This window comes from Brachyhypopomus gauderio, chromosome 15 (assembly GCF_052324685.1).
Source record: "Brachyhypopomus gauderio isolate BG-103 chromosome 15, BGAUD_0.2, whole genome shotgun sequence".
NCBI lineage: Eukaryota > Metazoa > Chordata > Actinopteri > Gymnotiformes > Hypopomidae > Brachyhypopomus > Brachyhypopomus gauderio.
In genome coordinates this window covers 18538285-18560000 of record NC_135225.1, presented here as the reverse complement: position 1 = coordinate 18560000, position 21716 = coordinate 18538285, and the positions used below count along the sequence as shown (strand labels likewise).

The following is a 21716-nucleotide window of genomic DNA, read 5'->3' as shown; positions in this document are numbered from 1 at the left end:
ACTTTATGAACATTATGAAAAGTACACTCTAAAAGTGACTGGTATAAGTTAGTGACGCTCATCGTACACACGTGAGAGCAGGAACAGAGGTGCTTAGAGAACACAGATCTCTTGTGCTTCAGTGTGACCCTGTGTGATGTTTGAACAACTGCACAACATTCCCCACTTTCCTCCTGTGAGTGACCGCGTCTGTCTGGGGTCTGGGGAGGTGTTCATATGTCACATCAAAGGCTGTGCTGACAATCACATGCTCCTTCCTCCCTGTCCAGACCCAGATGGTCCTTAAGATAACGTTGGAGTTCCTACTGCATGTCCCCAGGGCATGAGGTCACAGAGGAAAGGGACGCTGGACCCCAGGAAATATACCAGGACATCCAGATTATGTTAAGGAACTATTATAATGTCAAACCCCCATGTTATAGCAGGTGAGTATATGTTCTCTAAGGCTATACATAACAGCATTAGAAGGGCAGTCGTAATGATTTTGAAACACCCTCATGCTTTCTGCACACGACAGACCCTCTCCACCCATGGGGTTAGTCAAGGCAGACTCTCTCCACCCACGGGGGTCAGTCGGGCTCCTCTTGACCCTGAGCCCCTGTCCCAGGCTGTCCCAGGCTGTCCTAGGTTGTCCTTCGTTTCATGGACATCTCCGCAATCGCTGACCTGCTCTAGACTCTGTCCTCAGCAGCAGCTTCCCTTTCATCTCTGTGCTGAGCGAAACTGCCCCAATCAAACACCACTGACCCCGCCTTCCTTGGGCACCCACTTCAAACTGCCCCAATCAAACACCACTGACCCCGCCTTCCTTGGGCACCCACTTCAAACTGCCCCAATCAAACACCACTGTCCCCGCCTTCTTTTAACACCCCCTCACATATGAGCACTTTCACTCTACTGGCTGCCATAAAGTCATTGCAGATGCAGGTCGAGTGACAACTTCAGGGTCAACTGTGGTGCTAATGGACCCGGGAGCCCGTTATCTGTGGACAAGCACCAGGAGCTTCTGAGCCACTGCTGCTCCACCCTGGACGGAGGCGAGCACGCTTCTCCAACAGGCTGAGAAGCACACTGTGACAGAGGTGACGTAGCACGCGGAGTCAGCCAGGTCAGCTCTCTCTCCCCCCTCCATGGAGATGACTCGGGTTAAACGCGGTTATGCCCCCTTTGTCAAATGGGAGCTGTCAAAATGACGCCTGACAGAAGTGCAGAAACACTGGCCACTCTCCAATTACATTTCCAGGAAGACAGTAGGCGCATGGTGCTTGTTAGAACAGAGAGGACCCAGTCCCTGGACTAACGAGTCTCAAAGGGGCAGTGTTCGGGAGTGCTCCACCTCCCAGCCAAACGGGGGGCAGGTCCTCACCTGCATCTTAAACCACATTCATGAACAAGTCAGCTCAGCTCCCGCACAAACTTTGTATATAGAATTATGCTGCTCTTCAAAACAGATGAAGGGATTAAAAAAATAGGTGGAGGTTTTGAGGGGGTAGAAATAAAGGAAGTTACAAATAAATAATATATTATTATTTAGAGAGAGACCCAGAAGGTTTCATCCAAACAGCACTGCGAATGTTTAACCAGGACAGATAGATGGGGATAAAAACGTCATCCGCTGTGTCTTATGAAGGACTCAACACCCCAAGAACAAACACCCCAACCGCTACTGACCTACTGAATAATGTTTTAGAAAAGGCCATCGAGACTGTAATGGTTTCTGGATCTGTTTTCTACCTGATACCCGGCCCAGAGGATGCTGTGCTGTACTGATGGTTAAAGTGTACTGACCACTCAGAGAAACCCAGGAACAGTTCAGAGCAGAGATCATGTCTGTGTTTGAAGGTGTATCTTCACAATCTTGGTCTCACCAGTCATAAATGCTATGAGAGTTTTCTGGACACTTTGCTGTCCTCATAAAAATTTTCAGAATTCTTTGCTCATCATAAATCCAATCAGACATTTGCTTTAGCATTGGAATGGGTCACATGACACAGATGGATGAGGCAGGGAAGCATTACACAAAAAGAAAGTTAGGATTAAAAAGAAGAAAGAGAGGAAGAAAGAATGAGAGTGAGAATGAGAGAGAAAGAGAGAGAGAGAGATAGAGAGATTGATAGAGACAGAATGGGAAACCCAATCCACATATCTGAGCAGATAAGGACCAGACCACATCATTGTCCCCTGATGGTGCTCTTGCATGTCAAAGGCTTGCGTGCAGAATTCCTCAGGGGGTCTTCAACAAAACCTCTCCCCACCCACACACCCTCTCCTCCACCCCACACTACCAGGCTCTAAGCTCAGCTGAAGCGTCCCAGACAGGCCTGCCTTTATGAGGTCAGATAATAGGGACACCTGCCACAAGGAACTGGCTGCTTTGTTATGAAGAATATAGTTTTCATTCATCATACTTCAAAAAATCCTTTAAACATTTGTTGTGGTGTTTCTGTATGTTTAAAACATACAGAAAAACATGTGTTTTACTGTGTGTGTATGTATGTGTTTTGTGTGTGTGTATGTGTGTACATGCATGTGGGTGTGTGTGTTTTGTCTGTGTGTATGTGTGTGCATGCATGTGTGTAAGTAAGTTTATTTTATAGAGCGCTTTTCACAGTCACAAAGCGCTGTACATCACAGACAATATAGTATAAAAGAAAAGCAATAAAATATAATATTAAAACAAGTTCATAAGAGCAGCACCGGCGAAATTAAGACCAGCTAATAACATTCAATGTAAAAGAACACTAAAAAAGACATATAAGTTAGCCAAAGGCCTGTTTAAAAAGAAAAGTTCTGAGCTCTCTTTTGAACTCATCATCAGTGTCTGCCAACCGAAGGTGCAGTGAGAGGCTGTTCCAGAGCCTGGGAGCCGCGGGTTGAAAGGCTCTGTCCCCCTTGGTCTTAAGTCGAGTCCGGGGAACAGCTAGTAAATTTAGATCTTGTGAGCGGAGACGTCGGGATTGTGCATGTTTAGTGAGGAGTTGTGTTATATAACCAGGGGTCAGACCAGCTAATGCTCTATATGTAAATACAAGAATTTTGAATAGAATTCTTAAATTTACAGGGAGCCAATGCAAGGAAAAAAGGATGGGGGTTATATGAGCTCGTTTGCTGGTGCGCGTTAGTAATCTGGCTGCTGCATTTGGTATTGTTTGGAGGCGGAAGATGGAAGATTTAACCAAGCCATATAGCAGAGCACTGCAATAGTCCAGGCGTGATGATATGAGGGCATGTATAATTTTTTCCAGGTCAACTCTGGAAACCATGTGGCGTATTTTGGAAATGTTCTTTAGGTGGAAAAAGCAGGAGCGTGACGTATGTTTAATGTGTGTGTCAAAGCTCAGTGATTGGTCAAATATTACGCCCAGATTTTGGATGTTAGGTTTGTTGACTGGACAGGAAGTGGCAAGCATCTGACTGATTTTTGGACGTAAATCAGGAGGTGCAATAATCATAGACTCAGTCTTGTCCACGTTTAGAACAAGACAGTTACTCGATAGCCACTCACTGATCCGGGATAAGCACTGGAGGAGGGTAGACAACCTGCCCAGCTGATGGGGCTTAAAAGACATATACAACTGGATATCATCCGCATATAAGTGGTAGGAAACTATTTTAAAAGATTGGATAATGCCAGCTAGTGTGTGTGTGTATGTGTGTGCATGCATGTGTATGTGTGTGCATGCATGTGTGTGTGTGTGTGCGTGTGCACATATGTGTGCGTGCGCACATGTGTGCATGTGTGTATGTGCGTGTGCACATATGTGTGCGTGTGTGTATGTGCGTGTGCGTGCACATGTGTGCGTGTGTGTGTGTGTGTGCGTGCGCGTGTATGTGTGTGCGTGCGCGTGTGTGCGTGTGTGTGTGTGTGTGTGTGTGTGTGCACCTTTGGACTATCACCCCTAAGCTGGAGGAGATTCTTCAACAGATCCCAGGAATGACCCCATCAAGCTCAGTCCAAACGAGCACAGTGCTAGAGACAGGATGGACACCGCACCCTGTCCTCAACAGGACGGACACCGCACCCTGTCCTCAACAGGACGGACACTGCACCCTGTCCTCAACAGGAAGGACACCGCACCCTGTCCTCAACAGGAAGGACACCGCACCCTGTCCTCAACAGGAAGGACACCGCACCCTGTCCTCAACAGGAAGGACACCGCACCCTGTCCTCAACAGGAAGGACACCGCACCCTGTCCTCAACAGGAAGGACACTGCACCCTGTCCTCAAACTCCAAGACCTTTGGATGAAGAGCTATGTGATGGGAATAGATATGTGACCTCCCACTAAATGGTGAAACAGGAGTTTAGCTTCTGGAAATGTAGTTTTATTACATAAATTCCAAATGAAAAATGTATTTGTGTAAAATGGTAACTGGTCACAATAATGAAAATATACAGTATTTTCACACTTTGAATAATGCAAAGAAAACAAGTTCATTTTTAAACACCAAAATAATGACAGAGGCCCAAAGTCCTCTTCCTACGCTAACACTGATAGTGCCATCTTACATGCACCTTGTCACTCCAGCAGTCCATGCTGTTTAAGTCCGATGTGGTTCAGGTGATCAGCCAATCAGAACCTCGTTAAGTAGAAAGAGGTGTGGCTGTGGAATTCAGCACACTGCTATGGAGCTGCTGCCATTTTCATATACCGTAGTACATGACTTTGCTGACACCAGTGATGACGTTGCCCTGTGTTTAGAGAGTCGTGGATTATAAAATCAGGGATTATAATGTCAGGCAGAGAATGAGTGAGAGGTGAGTGAGAGGTGAGTGAGAGGTGAGGGGGAGGTGAGGGGGAGGTGAGGGGGAGGTGAGTGGGAGGTGAGTGAGAGGTGGGTGAGTGGGAGGTGAGTGAGAGGTGAGTGAGAGGTGAGTGAGAGGTGAGGGGGAGGTGAGGGGGAGGTGAGGGGGAGGTGAGGGGGAGGTGAGTGAGAGGTGAGTGAGAGGTGAGGGGGAGGTGAGGGGGAGGTGAGTAAGAGGTGAGTGAGAGGTGAGGGGAGAGGTGAGGGGAGAGGTGAGGGGAGAGGTGAGTGGGAGGTGAGGGGGAGGTTAGTGGGAGGTTAGTGGGAGGTTAGTGGGAGGTTAGTGGGAGGTGAGTGGGAGGTGAGTGAGAGGTGAGTGAGAGGTGAGGGGGAGGTGAGTGAGAGGTGAGTGGGAGGTGAGTGGGAGGTGAGTGGGAGGTGAGTGGGAGGTGAGGGGGAGGTGAGGGGGAGGTGAGTGAGAGGTGAGGGGAGAGGTGAGGGGAGAGGTGAGGGGAGAGGTGAGTGGGAGGTGAGGGGGAGGTTAGTGGGAGGTGAGTGGGAGGTGAGTGGGAGGTGAGTGGGAGGTGAGTGAGAGGTGAGTGAGAGGTGAGGGGGAGGTGAGTGAGAGGTGAGTGAGAGGTGAGTGGGAGGTGAGTGAGAGGTGAGTGGGAGGTGAGTGGGAGGTGAGTGAGAGGTGAGTGGGAGGTGAGGGGGAGGTGAGTGGGAGGTGAGTGGGAGGTGAGGGGGAGGTGAGTGGGAGGTGAGGGGGAGGTGAGGGGGAGGTGAGGGGGAGGTGAGGGGGAGGTGAGTGAGAGGTGAGGGGAGAGGTGAGGGGAGAGGTGAGGGGAGAGGTGAGGGGAGAGGTGAGGGGAGAGGTGAGTGGGAGGTGAGGGCGAGGTGAGGGCGAGGTGAGGGCGAGGTGAGGGAGAGGTGAGTGGGAGGTGAGTGGGAGGTGAGGGAGAGGTGAGGGGGAGGTGAGTGGGAGGTGAGGGGGAGGTGAGGGGGAGGTGAGGGGGAGGTGAGGGGGAGGTGAGTGAGAGGTGAGGGGAGAGGTGAGGGGAGAGGTGAGGGGAGAGGTGAGGGGAGAGGTGAGTGGGAGGTGAGGGGGAGGTGAGGGGGAGGTGAGGGGGAGGTGAGTGGGAGGTGAGTGGGAGGTGAGTGGGAGGTGAGGGGGAGGTGAGTGAGAGGTGAGGGGGAGGTGAGGGGGAGGTGAGGGGGAGGTGAGTGGGAGGTGAGGGAGGTTGAGTCTTGTCACAGTCGGACCTGTTCGGTTGGTTCCCTCCTCACTGCTCTGTGGGAGCTGATGGTGTCTGGGGCTTCTTGCTAAAGCAAAAGGTGTGTGTGTGTGTGTGTGGGTGGGTGGGTGTGTGTGTGTGTGTGTTAGGAAAGACACCCAGGGAAACATTCACATGTTACTTTTTGTTCTCAGTCTTCACTCATCCTGGAGTTCCAGAACTTTCTCTCTGCTCACACTGTGAAGGAGTGCAGACCCCAGCTTCAGACACCATGGGAGACTTCGTCCTACGGGGCTGGAGGGGGGTGTGTTTGTGTACTAACCAGTAAGATGAAATTGAAGTTTTAAATATGCATAAGGAAAAGAGTCTGCAGACAGCCATAATTCTGCCATTCTTCTTAAGACAACTGTAGCAGGTCCACAGGTCCTCAAACACAGGAGATTCAGAATCAGACAGACCACAGGGTGGTCTCCCTTTCACATCCTTTGTGGTCCCATGATCTTCAGAGGGCCGTGCTGTACTGCAGAGGACACAGCGTGAGAGAAGTGTTATGGCATCACAGAAGTAAAGGCACTTTAATCTCTGATCTCAGGTCAGTTTAACGTAGCTGGTGCTGGGACACTAACAGCCTGAATCAACCCTTATTTCCCTGCTGAGTGGTGCGGGAAGGCCAAGGCAGTACCGCTGAAACAAGGGGACTGTGCTAATCCCACTTCAGATAATCCTGCACCAGCTAATCCTGCTTCTCACCCCCCAAAATTAGATGTTGTTATTCTGAAAATTCACGTAGTTGAGATGTCATTTTGTCAATTGCACTGTAGTGCCAAGCCATGGATTACAGTGTATTGAACAACCAGAAGGACTGGTCTCTCCCCACTGGTCTCTCCTCACTGGTCTCTCCTCACTGGTCTCTCCCCACTGGTCTCTCCCCACTGGTCTCTCCCCACTGGTCTCTCCCCACTGGTCTCTCCCCACTGGTCTCATCATTTACAAAGGCTGATGTTATGAGGATTAAAGTTTGTACATTTTAGCATTTGCCATGCCAACACACACCCAAACACACCCAAAGTAGGGTTCATTTTGCCATGAAGTTCGGAGTAAACAGTAATCTGAAGGATTAAAATCTGAAGGGAGGCGTCTGGTCGTCTACCTCAGTATTGGGCCTTCACTCTCTCCCTCCACCTGAACACCCACAGACACAGAGAGGAAGTGGTTGAGTGGCCATTACAGACACCGGGGAGAGCTAGTCAGTTACTGCTCAGGTATTTTAGTACTGCACAGAGGAATAATGAAATATTAACACAAATGACCCAAAATAGAAAATTCAGCATATGATTATAGTGCTATTATCAATCAGTATTATATTCAGAATATGATAATGGTGCAGGGTCAGGTTAATCAAGTTTTTCAGCATGTGTTTCCATGTTAACAAGTGTTCCATATTGCCAACCTAGACCAGGCAACATGTGAATGCACAAGATGTATGTTTGATATATATGTACAGATGTACAGTGTAAGTGTATTCCATGATCTATGAGGTGTTTGCAATGATAGCCATAAATACAGTATATTATTTATGTCACATCTTGTCAGTAATAACAGCGATATAATTAGTGCAAAGCCCAGGCTAGACAGAGAAGACAGGCAGCCAGTAGGACGTAATCCTTGTGTGAACCTGTTCGTTTTTAATCCTGGGTGCTTGAAGGAAATCCAGGGAGGAATCTGGCCAGATTTCAGAGAGCTGAATCAGTGCAACCTCCACTACCTTCACTAGAGTTCTACCAGGGACCTGGACAACCTCCACTACCTTCACTAGATCTCCACCAGGGACCTGGACAAGCGTCCACTATCTTCACTAGAGCTCCACCAGGGACCTGGACAACCCCCACTACCTTCACTAGAGTTCTACCAGAGACCTGGATAACCTCCACTACCTTCACTAGATCTCCACCAGAGACCTGCACAACCTCCACTACCTTCACTAGATCTCCACCAGGGACCTGGACAACCTCCACTACCTTCACTAGAGTTCTACCAGAGACCTGGACAACCTCCACTACCTTCACTAGAGCTCCACCAGGGACCTGGACAAGCGTCCACTACCTTCACTAGAGTTCTATCAGGGACCTGGACAACCTCCACTACCTTCACTAGATCTCTACCAGGGACCTGGACAACCTCCACTACCTTCACTAGAGCTCCACCAGGGACCTGGACAAGCGTCCACTACCTTCACTAGAGCTCCACCAGGGACCTGGACAAGCGTCCACTACCTTCACTAGAGCTCCACCAGGGACCTGGACAACCTCCACTACCTTCACTAGATCTCTACCAGGGACCTGAACAACCTCCACTACCTTCACTAGAGCTCCACCAGGGACCTGGACAAGTGTCCACTACCTTCACTAGAGTTCTACCAGGGACCTGGACAAGCGTCCACTACCTTCACTAGAGCTCCACCAGGGACCTGGACAAGCGTCCACTACCTTCACTAGATCTCCACCAGGGACCTGGACAACCTCCTCTACCTTCACTAGAGCTCCACCAGGGACCTGGAGCTGTAAGTGAATTTATCAGTGTTACCAGGAAATGGACATTTCAGGTACGCAGAGATGCTGTGTTTGCTTTTCTATGTCCTTTTGAACTGAGGACGTGTAGGTGTGTGTGTGTGGAGACGGCTGTGTTGAACTGAGGATGTGTAGGTGTGTGTGGAGACGGCTGGGTTGAACTGAGGACGTGTAGGTGTGTGTGTGTGTGTGTGTGTGGAGACGACTGTGTTGAACTGAGGACGTGTAGGTGTGTGTGTGTGTGTGAAGACGACTGTGCTGAACTGAGGACGTGTAGGTCGGTGTGTGTGGTCAGATGACTGTGTTGAACTGAGGACGTGTAGGTGTGTGTGGACAGACGACTGTGTTGAACTGAGGATGTGTAGGTGTGTGTGTGGACAGACGACTGTGTTGAACTGAGGACGTGTAGGTGTGTGTGGACAGACGACTGTTGAACTGAGGATGTGTAGGTGTGTGTGGACAGACGACTGTGTTGAACTGAGGACGTGTAGGTGTGTGTGGACAGACGACTGTGTTGAACTGAGGACGTGTTGGTGTGTGTGTGTGTGTGTGTGTGTGTGTGTGTGTGTGTGTGTGTGTGGACAGACGACTGTGTTGAACTGAGGACGTGTTGGTGTGTGTGTGTGTGTGTGTGTGTGTGTGTGTGTGGACAGACGACTGTGTTGAACTGAGGATGTGTAGGTGTGTGTGGAGACGACTGTGTTGAACTGAGGATGTGTAGGTGTGTGTGTGGAGACGACTGTGTTGAACTGAGGATGTGTAGGTGTGTGTGTGGAGACGACTGTGTTGAACTGAGGATGTGTAGGTGTGTGTGTGGAGACGACTGTGTTGAACTGAGGATGTGTAGGTGTGTGTGTGTGGACAGACGACTGTGTTGAACTGAGGATGTGTAGGTGTGTGTGGACAGACGACTGTGTTGAACTGAGGACGTGTTGGTGTGTGTGTGTGTGTGTGTGGACAGACGACTGTGTTGAACTGAGGATGTGTAGGTGTGGGTGTGTGTGTGTGGGTGTGTGTGTGTGTGTGGACAGACGACTGTGTTGAACTGAGGATGTGTAGGTGTGTGTGTGGACAGACGATTGTGTTGAACTGAGGACGTGTTGGTGTGTGTGTGTGTGTGTGGACAGACGACTGTGTTGAACTGAGGACGTGTAGGTGTGTGTGTGGAGACGACTGTGTTGAACTGAGGACGTGTAGGTGTGTGTGTGTGTGTGTGTGTGTGTGTGTGTGTGTGTGTGTGTGTGGAGACGACTGTGTTGAACTGAGGACGTGTAGGTCGGTGTGTGTGGTCAGACGACTGTGTTGAACTGAGGATGTGTAGGTGTGTGTGGACAGACGACTGTGTTGAACTGAGGATGTGTAGGTGTGTGTGTGGACAGACGACTGTGTTGAACTGAGGATGTGTAGGTGTGTGTGTGTGGACAGACGACTGTGTTGAACTGAGGACGTGTAGGTGTGTGTGGACAGACGACTGTGTTGAACTGAGGATGTGTAGGTGTGTGTGGGGACAGACGACTGTGTTGAACTGAGGATGTGTAGGTGCGTGTGTGGACAGATGACTGTGTTGAACTGAGGACGTGTAGGTGTGTGTGGACAGACAACTGTGTTGAACTGAGGACATGTAGGTGTGTGTGGACAGACGACTGTGTTGAACTGAGGACGTGTGGGTGTGTGTGTGTGTGTGTGGACAGACGACTGTGTTGAACTGAGGATGTGTAGGTGTGTGTGGAGACGACTGTGTTGAACTGAGGATGTGTAGGTGTGTGTGTGGAGACGACTGTGTTGAACTGAGGACGTGTAGGTGTGTGTGGAGACGACTGTGTTGAACTGAGGATGTGTAGGTGTGTGTGGACAGACGACTGTGTTGAACTGAGGACGTGTTGGTGTGTGTCTCTGTGTGTGTGTGTGTGTGTGTGTGTGTGTGTGTGTGTGTGTGTGTGTGTGTGTGTGTGTGTGGACAGACGACTGTGTTGAACTGAGGATGTGTAGGTGTGTGTGTGTGTGGGTGTGTGTGTGTGTGTGTGTGTGTGTGTGGACAGACGACTGTGTTGAACTGAGGATGTGTAGGTGTGTGTGGACAGACGATTGTGTTGAACTGAGGACGTGTTGGTGTGTGTGTGTGTGTGTGTGTGTGGAGACGACTGTGTTGAACTGAGGACGTGTAGGTCGGTGTGTGTGGTCAGACGACTGTGTTGAACTGAGGATGTGTAGGTGTGTGTGGACAGACGACTGTGTTGAACTGAGGATGTGTAGGTGTGTGTGTGGACAGACGACTGTGTTGAACTGAGGACGTGTAGGTGTGTGTGTGGACAGACGACTGTGTTGAACTGAGGACGTGTAGGTGTGTGTGGACAGACGACTGTGTTGAACTGAGGACGTGTAGGTGTGTGTGGACAGACGACTGTGTTGAACTGAGGACGTGTAGGTGCGTGTGGGGACAGACGACTGTGTTGAACTGAGGATGTGTAGGTGCGTGTGTGGACAGACGACTGTGTTGAACTGAGAACGTGTAGGTGTGTGTGGACAGACGACTGTGTTGAATTGAGGACGTTTTGGTGTGTGTGTGTGTGTGTGTGTGTGTGTGTGTGTGGACAGACGACTGTGTTGAACTGAGGACGTGTTGGTGTGTGTGTGTGTGTGTGTGTGTGTGTGGACAGACGACTGTGTTAAACTGAGGATGTGTAGGTGTGTGTGGAGACGACTGTGTTGAACTGAGGATGTGTAGGTGTGTGTGTGGAGACGACTGTGTTGAACTGAGGATGTGTAGGTGTGTGGGTGTGTGTGGACAGACGACTGTGTTGAATTGAGGACGTTTTGGTGTGTGTGTGTGTGTGTGGACAGACGACTGTGTTGAACTGAGGACGTGTTGGTGTGTGTGTGTGTGTGGACAGACGACTGTGTTGAACTGAGGATGTGTAGGTGTGTGTGGAGACTGTGTTGAACTGAGGATGTGTAGGTGTGTGTGTGTGGAGACGACTGTGTTGAACTGAGGATGTGTAGGTGTGTGTGTGTGTGTGTGTGTGTGTGTGTGTGTGTGGACAGACGACTGTGTTGAACTAAGGACGTGTTTGTGTGTGTGGACAGACGACTGTGTTGAACTGAGGAGGTGTGGGTGTGTGTGTGTGTGTGTGTGTGTGTGTGTGTGTGTGTGTGTGTGTGTGTGTGTGTGGACAGACGACTGTGTTGAACTGCGGATGTGTAGGTGTGTGTGGACAGACGACTGTGTTGAACTGAGGACGTGTTGGGGTGTGTGTGTGTGTGTGTGTGTGTGTGTGTGTGTGTGTGTGTGTGTGTGTGTGTGTGTGTGTGTGTGTGGACAGACGACTGTGTTGAACTGAGGATGTGTAGGTGTGTGTGTGTGTGTGTGTGGACAGACGACTGTGTTGAACTGAGGATGTGTAGGTGTGTGTGTGTGTGTGTGTGTGTGTGTGGACAGACGACTGTGTTGAACTGAGGATGTGTTGGTGTGTGTGTGTGTGTGTGGACAGACGACTGTGTTGAACTGAGGATGTGTAGGTGTGTGTGGACAGACGACTGTGTTAAACTGAGGATGTGTGTGTGTGTGTGTGTGTGTGTGTGTGTGGACAGACGACTGTGTTGAACTGAGGATGTGTAGGTGTGTGTGTGTGTGTGTTTGTGGAGAGGTACAGCTGCTGTGTCATTAAGCCCCTGCACAGAAGGACGGTGGAGTGTGTCCAATGACATGGTCACACTACAGCACCACCACTGTGGGCTGTTAACAGTGCAACGTCAGTGTGTGTGTGTGTGTGTGTGTGTGTGTGTGTGTGTGTGTGTGTGTGTGTATGTGTGTGCGGGAGTGGGGGAGGGTTTGTTTATCTGTTAGCCCTACACTGAGGTGCAAAGGCTAAACATGGGTGTATTCTCCCCTCTGGTGGGTGTATTCTCCCCTCTGGTGGGTGTATTCTCCCCTCTGGTGGGTGTATTACCCCCTCTGGTGGGTGTATTCTCCCCTCTGGTGGGTGTATTACCCCCTCTGGTGGGTGTATCCCTCTCCCCGCCCCCTACTAACTCCCCACCTCCACCTCCACCCCCAGCAGTCTGCCCAGGAGGCCCAGGGGTTAACACATTACTGGAAGCAATAAAGGAACTGTAAATATTCACTCACCCCCTGGAGAGAACACACACACACACACACACTCACACACACTTACACAATCTCATAAAGACCCACACGCGCACACTCAAATACACACAAACATATTCACATTTGTGAGGTCTTTAGCTGTATAATGTTAATGTTTCTCATGCATACACAGTTATTCACACCCAAACAGGAGACTTCCACATTGTAATCTCAGGGACTTGGATGGCTACATAGCCACCTTACTGATGTCAGAGTAGCTGGAAGACACACACACACTCACGCACACACACACACACACACACACACACTCACGCACACACACACACACACACGCACAGACACACACACACACACACACACACACCCACACAGTGAATGGCTGTGTGTGTGTGTGTGTGTGTGTGTGTGTGTGTGTGTGTGTGTGTGTGTGTGGGTGTAATAAATTGCCAGACAGCGACTCTTTGTGCTGGGTTAAGAGGAGTGAGACTGAATAGTTATCAGTGCTGCCTTTAATTAAACTCCTGCTGACTCATTACTACATAGTGTCTACACCTAAACCCAGAAAACATCATCTTCCCCCATCTCCCTCCCCCTCTCTCTCTCCCCTTTCTCTCTCTGTCCCCCTCTCTGTCCCCCTCTCTGTCCCCCTCTCTGTCCCGCTCTCTGTCCCCCTCTCTGTCCCCCTCTCTGTCCCGCTCTCCCTCTCTGCTTCCAGACAGACTGCAGGCCGGTTGGACACAGCAGGATGAAGAGAGGGTGTCTCTCCTCTTCCGTTTGTGATTTAGTGCACCCTGAGGGCCTTGCGCACACCAGACACCCTCACAAAGGGTCACTCACCTTGACCTTTGTACAACAAGCAAATGGAGCTCTCATGTGGAACGTAGGAAGTTGGGTGAGTGTAACAGGAACTCTACAGGTTCCCCCTGACCTGCGTCTGAACCCTCACTGTGTTCTTGTTGATCATTTGTACTGAGTGGTGACAAAGCTGTTGAGATTTCATAAGAGAGGAAATCTTTTGGGATGGAGTGTGTTATCTGAACATGAGAAATGGTCTCAGCACCATGTCAGTGTCTGTATTGTTTCCTTTCCTTGGCATATATATATATGTGTGTGTGCGTGCTCCCCATTGTTTTCCTTGTCTGGGGTGTCTACGCCCCGTCTCATTTCAGCCCTGTCCACATTCCCCTTTCTGTCTGTCTTCACTAAGGTCCAGGTTCTGTCTCTTCAGCTGGGGTCGTTGAACCTGCTTCACAGTGCATGTGTAGGTCAGAGGTCAGGTAAACAGTGCATGTTGGGCTGGGTGTCAGAGGTCAGGTAAACCTCCTTAACCAGACTGATGACTGACAGTAATAACTCTGACAGAAACGCTTCCCTAAGCGCTGAAACGTTTATGACCCCCTGCAGCGTCTACTGCACTGTGAATGAAGAATGAAACAACAAACTTATCGCCCAGATCTTTAAAAGGACATTAAAGGACAGATCTTATGTTTCAAAGAAAAGTGAATGTAAACCAACATTTTTAATATATTATTATTTTGTTGCCCGTAAAACAATATTTTAATATGAGGAATATTGATATACCATCCTTACTGTATGTTAATATGAGGAGTACAGATATACTGTCACCACTTACACCACTCTCATTAAACTTTATTACTAATGTTTTCATTACATCATTGCTGGTTACCTAGTAACGCACATGATTCAGACTGAGATAAAAACGTACAAGCCTTTAAGTTTCCAGTGTGTTACAGAAAACAGTAATCAGGCCAGAAAGACCTTCATCCACATAATCTCTCCCTGGCACTTCTAGAACATCTTCCAACACAGTGGTGTGTGTGCGCGAGTGTGTGTGTGCGCGCGTATGTGTGTGTGTGTGTGTGCACGCACGTGTGTGTGTTTGTATGTGTGTGTGTGTCTGTTTGTTTGTGTGTATGTATGTATGTGTGTGTGTGTACGTGTGTTTGTGATGCTTTATGGGCCACACGGTTGTAAACTTGTAGGTCTTGTTACTCTGCTGATCTCCTTTATGGTCTGTTGCTCATCCTGCAGTTCCGTGTGTAATACAAGCACATAACTGGCCTGCCGTCCTCCAGAACTCGTGGGGAGACACCTGGACAGAAGTCCGGCTCCAGCGGGGATGGTGAGGGACAGAGCTTTAACACAGCTGTCACACAGATGGAGTAAGTGGATTTGAAATGGTAGAGTCTTATTTTGGTTGATGCCACAAGTAAATTCCAGCATGACCTCTGCACTGAGTTCCTGCGGTTAAATAGTTTGACAGATGAAAAAACTGAGAACTCAATCGATCACGATTAGTGCAGGCTAGAGGGCCTAGTGTCTGGTCAAGCACTCTACACTACAAGGCTAACGTAGTGAGCAAGGCAGGCTGCTTCAGTAGCTTACAGAACTTCATGATCCAAACAGAAACAACAAAATACCTAAAATGTACAATTCCCAGAGGAAGACCCTTCAGAGACCTGTCATCAAAAGTACTGCAACACTGTCCCCTAGAGTGGATAAATGGAACTACATTAGGAAATGCTACCATTGTGCAGAGAGTGAAACAACACCGGCAGTTGGAGGAACTACATTTTATTGTCCAGAAGCTTTTTACATTTTATGTTTCATTTCAAAGACATGAACAGGTTAGTTTGCCAAAAAGCTCCTGCCTTGTCTTACAGTTAAACCAGTCTTCAACGGACATCGTGTGCGTAGTTAGTGAGTGCTGGAACTGCATGGTACTTTATGTATGAACTCCAGGTGTTTAATGAGGTTCAACAGGTGTGGTCTTCTTGGTGAATTCACATGGTCACACTGAAAGCAATTCTGCACATTACTGCTTGTTTGTACACGTTTGCAAGAGAGACTGAGAAGAAGACGGAGAGAAACAGAGAAAAGAGACAGTGTGTAGTGTGTGTGTGTGTTGGGTGTGTGTGTGTGCTACTGTGCTACATCATGAGTGACTGACACCTCGGCTAAATTGGTCTAAAGGATCTCTATAGCAGATCCTCAGACAACTAGTATGCTCAGTGAGAATGCTGCTATATGTGCAAACCTCTCAGGGTGTTAGCCATGTTAACTTGGTGTTTGCCAATGGTGTTAGCCGTGTGGGGTTTAGCCGTGTAAGCCATGGATGTTAGCCGTGTTAGTTATGGGTGTTAGCCGTGTTAGCCATGGTTGTCTATGCCTTGCAGAGAATCACACACTTTGCTACTTATTGTCTTCACCAGTTCACATATAAATTAATTGGCAGGGTGAAAGTCAATTCTAAAAAAATAAGATCCAACTTCTCCATACACTGTAAAGCAACTTAGTTATTGCTTTACAATGTGAAGTATAATGTTTGAATGAAAGTAACTTTGATTTGGTGACCAGAATGTGTTTGTTAGTAAACTGTCTTTCAGAGATACATAGAAGTGGGTGACAAAATGTGCTCTGTGGTGAGTAAACTCTGCTCCTGGAATAGGTAACAGCAGATGTAGTTTCTAGCTGGGAGTCAGAATGGATTTCCAGACCAGATTGTTTATATGGAAGCACAGAGATGTGGTAAGCACAGAGGATGAAAAACAACATGTAGAGAAATAGAGAAGTCCCCGCCCCCTTAAGATGAGCAGTGGAGAAGACCCCGCCCTCTTGAGATGAGCAGTGGAGAAGACCCCGCCCCCTTGAGATGAGCAGTAGAGGATTGTGCAGTGTGTCTGCAATGCTGGCATATTTAAAATGATGGGGCCTGCAGATCTGCAGTGCTCTTCAAATAACAGCCCTTCTGGAGACTGGTTCAGTACACACACACACACACACACACACACACGTGTTATGAGTTAGCAAGCTTTATGGCTATGTTACATGGGCAAATGAGAATGGAGTCCCTGCAAACGCGTGTGTTCCTGTACACTCCTGTTTTCCTGCACATGCGTGATCATGGTTTTCAGAAGAGCCTGGCCTTCCTCTTCATGTCGTTGCGTTTCCACAGTGGTAGCCTGTCAAACTCACGAATCTCCATCCCAAAGATGTCAAAGAACGTCTCTGGAGCCAGGTGGCGCTAGAGAGGCAATGAGACAAAAATGAGGAAAGTGAGAGGAGGGGACACTGTAAACACAACAGAAAAGGTGAAAGAAATACACAACACACACACACTCTCTCTCTCTCTCTCTCTCTCTCTCTCACTCTCTCTCTCTCACTCTCTCTCTCTCTCTCACTCTCTCTCTCTCTCTCTCTCTCTCTCTCTCACTCTCTCTCACTCTCTCTCAGCCCTTACCTCCAGACGAGTTCTGTCCACGTCTCTTGGAAGCTTAGCTCGGCCACGGTTGGTAACCATGAGCACTTCATACGGATACACCTTCAACAGAGATACAACTTCAACAGAGGTAAACCAACAGAGATACACCTTCAACAGAGATACATCTTCAACCTGTCAGTCACCAGTGTGTAATTATTCTTGTGAACTCTGGATGACCCTGTCTTGTGCTCTATGCTGCTGGTATAGCTTCTGCCGTCCCACCATGATACGGTTCATGTGAGTAAAAGAATAAATAAACGAACTTTGTAAGAGAGGAATGTTCTGCAGACCCTAGCAAAGCACCATGGGTATGAGGAATCTGCATATGCCACTAGCGCCCCCTTGCTGCCCAGAGGGAAATCACAGGACAAAGCGGGCAGATAGACAGTGTGGCACTTTGAGCCGTGTATGTAAAGGTGAAAAGGTCAAGGGTCAGAAGGTGAAGGTGGAGGTAGAGAAGTGCATCAGCTTCAAGAAACTGTCCCGAGATGTTTGATTGGTGCTGTTGCTGTTGTGTAGTGAGATCATTTACATATGTATGACTGGTGCTGTTGTGTAGTAAGATGATTGGTCCTGTTGTGTAGTGAGATCATTTACATATGTATGACTGGTGCTGTTGTGTAGTAAGATGATTGGTCCTGTTGTGTAGTGAGATAATTTACATATGTATGACTGGTGCTGTTGTGTAGTAAGATGATTGGTCCTGTTGTGTAGTGAGATCATTTACATGTTTGACATGATTTGTGCTGTTCACAGATCAGATAATAGCAAATGTATATTTATTATTACTGATTACTAATGATAATTGTTATGATTATTATTACTGGGGTGGTGGTTAGAGCTGGTCTGGGTTCTCGGTCCGGTCGGGTCCGCTCTGTGTGGAGTTAGCATGTTCTCCCTGTTCTTCCCACAGTCCAAAGACATGCGTGTTAGGTTGATGGATCACTCTGAATTGCCCGCAGGTGTGTGTGTGTGTATTGGCCATGTGCTGGACTGGCGACCTGCCCATGGTGTACCTGCCTTCACCTGAGGATGCTGAGATTGGCTCCAGCCCCTCGTGACCCTGACTAGCGGGATTAAGTGGTACAGATGATGGATGGATTATTATTACTATGATAAAAAATATTATTATTATTATTATTATTATTATTATTATTTAACCCTATTGGGAAAGTACCAGCTCTGGGGAATGTTCATGGAAGCATGACTCAGCAACATCAATGTGACCTGCAAAGCCTGATGGGAAGCTGAGCTGGTGAGCTGCTCGTGCTAGCTGCTCATGCTAGCTGACAGGCCGAGCGGTGTGGGCGGAGCTTGGTTTGTTTATAATAATGTGTTTTAAGTTATAAAATGTTCCCTCTGAACTGCTGAAAGAAGCATGACAAACGTTAGACACTTGCTTTTGGTTCCACCATATTGGGCATGGACACGCCTCGGTCCATTCTGTTCACCGAGCAATCGCCGTCCTGTAAGGGCTTTAGACAGAAACCACACACACACACACACACACAGCAGACACACAGGGTAGACACATACACAGAGTAGAGACACACACACACACAAGTTTACCAACAAATCACCTCCACCAACAGCTGTATTTTGGCATTTACTTTGCAGCAAGAAATTCACAATGAAACCTGACAACTTTTAATCAGTTTAATAATGCGGAATCTTGCCATTGTGAAGATTATTTAAACATTCATTTGACCATGTCGTGTTTACTGTTCACCTTTTGTGAGCCATAATGTTACATAGTCTCAAAAGCATTTGAAAGCAATGTGTAATGATGTGAGTCCACACAAATGAGTGAAATCAGGATGTGAAGCGTAATATAAGAAATTAAAATAACACAAAAAATCCACGTTTAATGCAGGTGGTTCCAAGCAGTGGTGTGGGTGTATGGAGGGGAGGTCACAGGAGAGTGTGAGGGGTGTATCGGTCACGGGAGAGTGTGAGTGGGGTATGGAGGGGAGGTCACGGGAGAGTGTGAGGGGTGTATGGAGGGGAGGTCACGGGAGTGTGTGAGGGGTGGTCACGGGAGTGTGTGAGGGGTGTATGGAGGGGAGGTCACGGGAGAGTGTGAGGGGTGTATGGAGGGGAGGTCACGGGAGAGTGTGAGGGGTGTATGGAGGGGAGGCCACGGGAGTGTGAGGGGTGTATGGAGGGGAGGCCACGGGGGAGTGTGAGGGGTGTATCGGTCACGGGAGAGTGTGAGTGGGGTATGGAGGGGAGGTCACGGGAGAGTGTGAGGGGTGTATCGAGGGGAGGTCACGGGAGTGTGTGAGGGGGGTATGGAGGGGAGGCCACGGGAGTGTGTGAGGGGGGTATGGAGGGGAGGCCACGGGAGAGTGTGAGGGGTGTATCGAGGGGAGGTCACGGGAGAGTGTGAGGGGTGGTCACGGGAGTGTGTGAGGGGTGTATGGAGGGGAGGTCACGGGAGAGTGTGAGGGGTGTATCGAGGGGAGGTCACGGGAGTGTGTGAGGGGGGTATAGAGGGGAGGTCACGGGAGAGTGTGAGGGGTGTATGGAGGGGAGGTCACGGGAGTGTGTGAGGGGGGTATAGAGGGGGAGGTCACGGGAGAGTGTGAGGGGTGTATGGAGGGGAGGTCACGGGAGTGTGTGAGGGGTGGTCACGGGAGTGTGTGAGGGGTGTATGGAGGGGAGGTCACGGGGAGAGTGTGAGGGGTGTATGGAGGGGAGGTCACGGGAGAGTGTGAGGGGTGTATGGAGGGGAGGCCACGGGAGTGTGAGGGGTGTATGGAGGGGAGGGCCACGGGGGAGTGTGAGGGGTGTATCGGTCACGGGAGAGTGTGAGTGGGGTATGGAGGGGAGGTCACGGGAGAGTGTGAGGGGTGTATCGAGGGGAGGTCACGGGAGTGTGTGAGGGGGGTATGGAGGGGAGGCCACGGGAGTGTGTGAGGGGGGTATGGAGGGGAGGCCACGGGAGAGTGTGAGGGGTGTATCGAGGGGAGGTCACGGGAGAGTGTGAGGGGTGGTCACGGGAGTGTGTGAGGGGTGTATGGAGGGGAGGTCACGGGAGAGTGTGAGGGGTGTATCGAGGGGAGGTCACGGGAGAGTGTGAGGGGTGGTCACGGGAGTGTGTGAGGGGTGTATGGAGGGGAGGTCACGGGGAGAGTGTGAGGGGTGTATCGAGGGGAGGCCACGGGAGTGTGTGAGGGGGGTATGGAGGGGAGGCCACGGGAGAGTGTGAGGGGTGTATCGAGGGGAGGTCACGGGAGAGTGTGAGGGGTGGTCACGGGAGTGTGTGAGGGGTGTATGGAGGGGAGGTCACGGGAGAGTGTGAGGGGTGTATCGAGGGGAGGGTCACGGGAGTGTGTGAGGGGGGTATAGAGGGGAGGTCACGGGAGAGTGTGAGGGGTGTATGGAGGGGAGGCCACGGGAGTGTGAGGGGGGTATGGAGGGGAGGCCACGGGAGAGTGTGAGGGGTGTATCGAGGGGAGGTCACGGGAGAGTGTGAGGGGTGGTCACGGGAGTGTGTGAGGGGTGTATGGAGGGGAGGTCACGGGAGAGTGTGAGGGGTGTATCGAGGGGAGGTCACGGGAGTGTGTGAGGGGGGTATAGAGGGGAGGTCACGGGAGAGTGTGAGGGGTGTATGGAGGGGAGGCCACGGGAGTGTGAGGGGGGTATGGAGGGGAGGCCACGGGAGAGTGTGAGGGGTGTATAGAGGGGAGGCCACGGGAGAGTGTGAGGGGTGTATCGAGGGGAGGTCACGGGAGAGTGTGAGGGGTGGTCACGGGAGTGTGTGAGGGGTGTATGGAGGGGAGGTCACGGGAGAGTGTGAGGGGTGTATCGAGGGGAGGTCACGGGAGTGTGTGAGGGGGGTATAGAGGGGAGGCCACGGGAGTGTGAGGGGTGTATGGAGGGGAGGTCACGGGGGAGTGTGAGGGGTGTATGGAGGGGAGGTCACGGGGGAGTGTGAGGGGTGTATGGAGGGGAGGTCACGGGAGAGTGTGAGGGGTGTATGGAGGGGAGGTCACGGGAGAGTGTGAGGGGTGTATGGAGGGGAGGTCACGGGGGAGTGTGAGGGGGTGTATGGAGGGGAGGTCACGGGGGAGTGTGAGGGGGTGTATGGAGGGGAGGTCACGGGGGAGTGTGAGGGGGTGTATGGAGGGGAGGTCACGGGGGAGTGTGAGGGGGTGTATGGAGGGGAGGTCACGGGGGAGTGTGAGGGGGGTATGGAGGGGGAGGTCACGGGAGAGTGTGAGGGGGGTATGGAGGGGAGGTCACGGGAGAGTGTGAGGGGGGTATGGAGGGGAGGTCACGGGGGAGTGTGAGGGGGTGTATGGAGGGGAGGTCACGGGGGGAGTGTGAGGGGGTGTATGGAGGGGAGGTCACGGGGGAGTGTGAGGGGGTGTATGGAGGGGAGGTCACGGGGGAGTGTGAGGGGGTGTATGGAGGGGAGGTCACGGGGGAGTGTGAGGGGGGTATGGAGGGGAGGTCACGGGAGAGTGTGAGGGGGGTATGGAGGGGAGGTCACGGGAGAGTGTGAGGGGGGTATGGAGGGGAGGCCACGGGAGTGTGAGGGGTGTATGGAGGGGAGGCCACGGGGGAGTGTGAGGGGTGTATGGAGGGGAGGCCACGGGGGAGTGTGAGGGGTGTATGGAGGGGAGGCCACGGGGGAGTGTGAGGGGTGTATGGAGGGGAGGCCACGGGGGAGTGTGAGGGGTGTATGGAGGGGAGGTCACGGGGGAGTGTGAGGGGTGTATGGAGGGGAGGTCACGGGGGAGTGTGAGGGGTGTATGGAGGGGAGGTCACGGGGG

At 50.5% G+C, this 21716-nt stretch overlaps 1 protein-coding gene across 2 annotated transcripts in view; it reads right to left on the bottom strand.

The window, feature by feature from the left end:
• Positions 1-15223: 15223 nt before the first annotated feature.
• The window catches only part of ablim1a (actin binding LIM protein 1a), a 34563-nt gene continuing 28070 nt past the window's right edge, over positions 15224-21716 (bottom strand). For both annotated transcript variants that reach the window (XR_013121362.1, XM_076975035.1), the window contains exons 21-23: positions 18336-18410; positions 16915-16995; positions 15224-16698 (exon numbers count right to left, since the gene is read on the bottom strand). Coding sequence is in view for 1 of the 2 variants with exons in the window: in XM_076975035.1 (XP_076831150.1) it covers positions 16585-16698; positions 16915-16995; positions 18336-18410 (270 nt within the window). In the remaining variant the exon portion in view is untranslated. The remainder of the gene's footprint in view (positions 16699-16914; positions 16996-18335; positions 18411-21716) is intronic.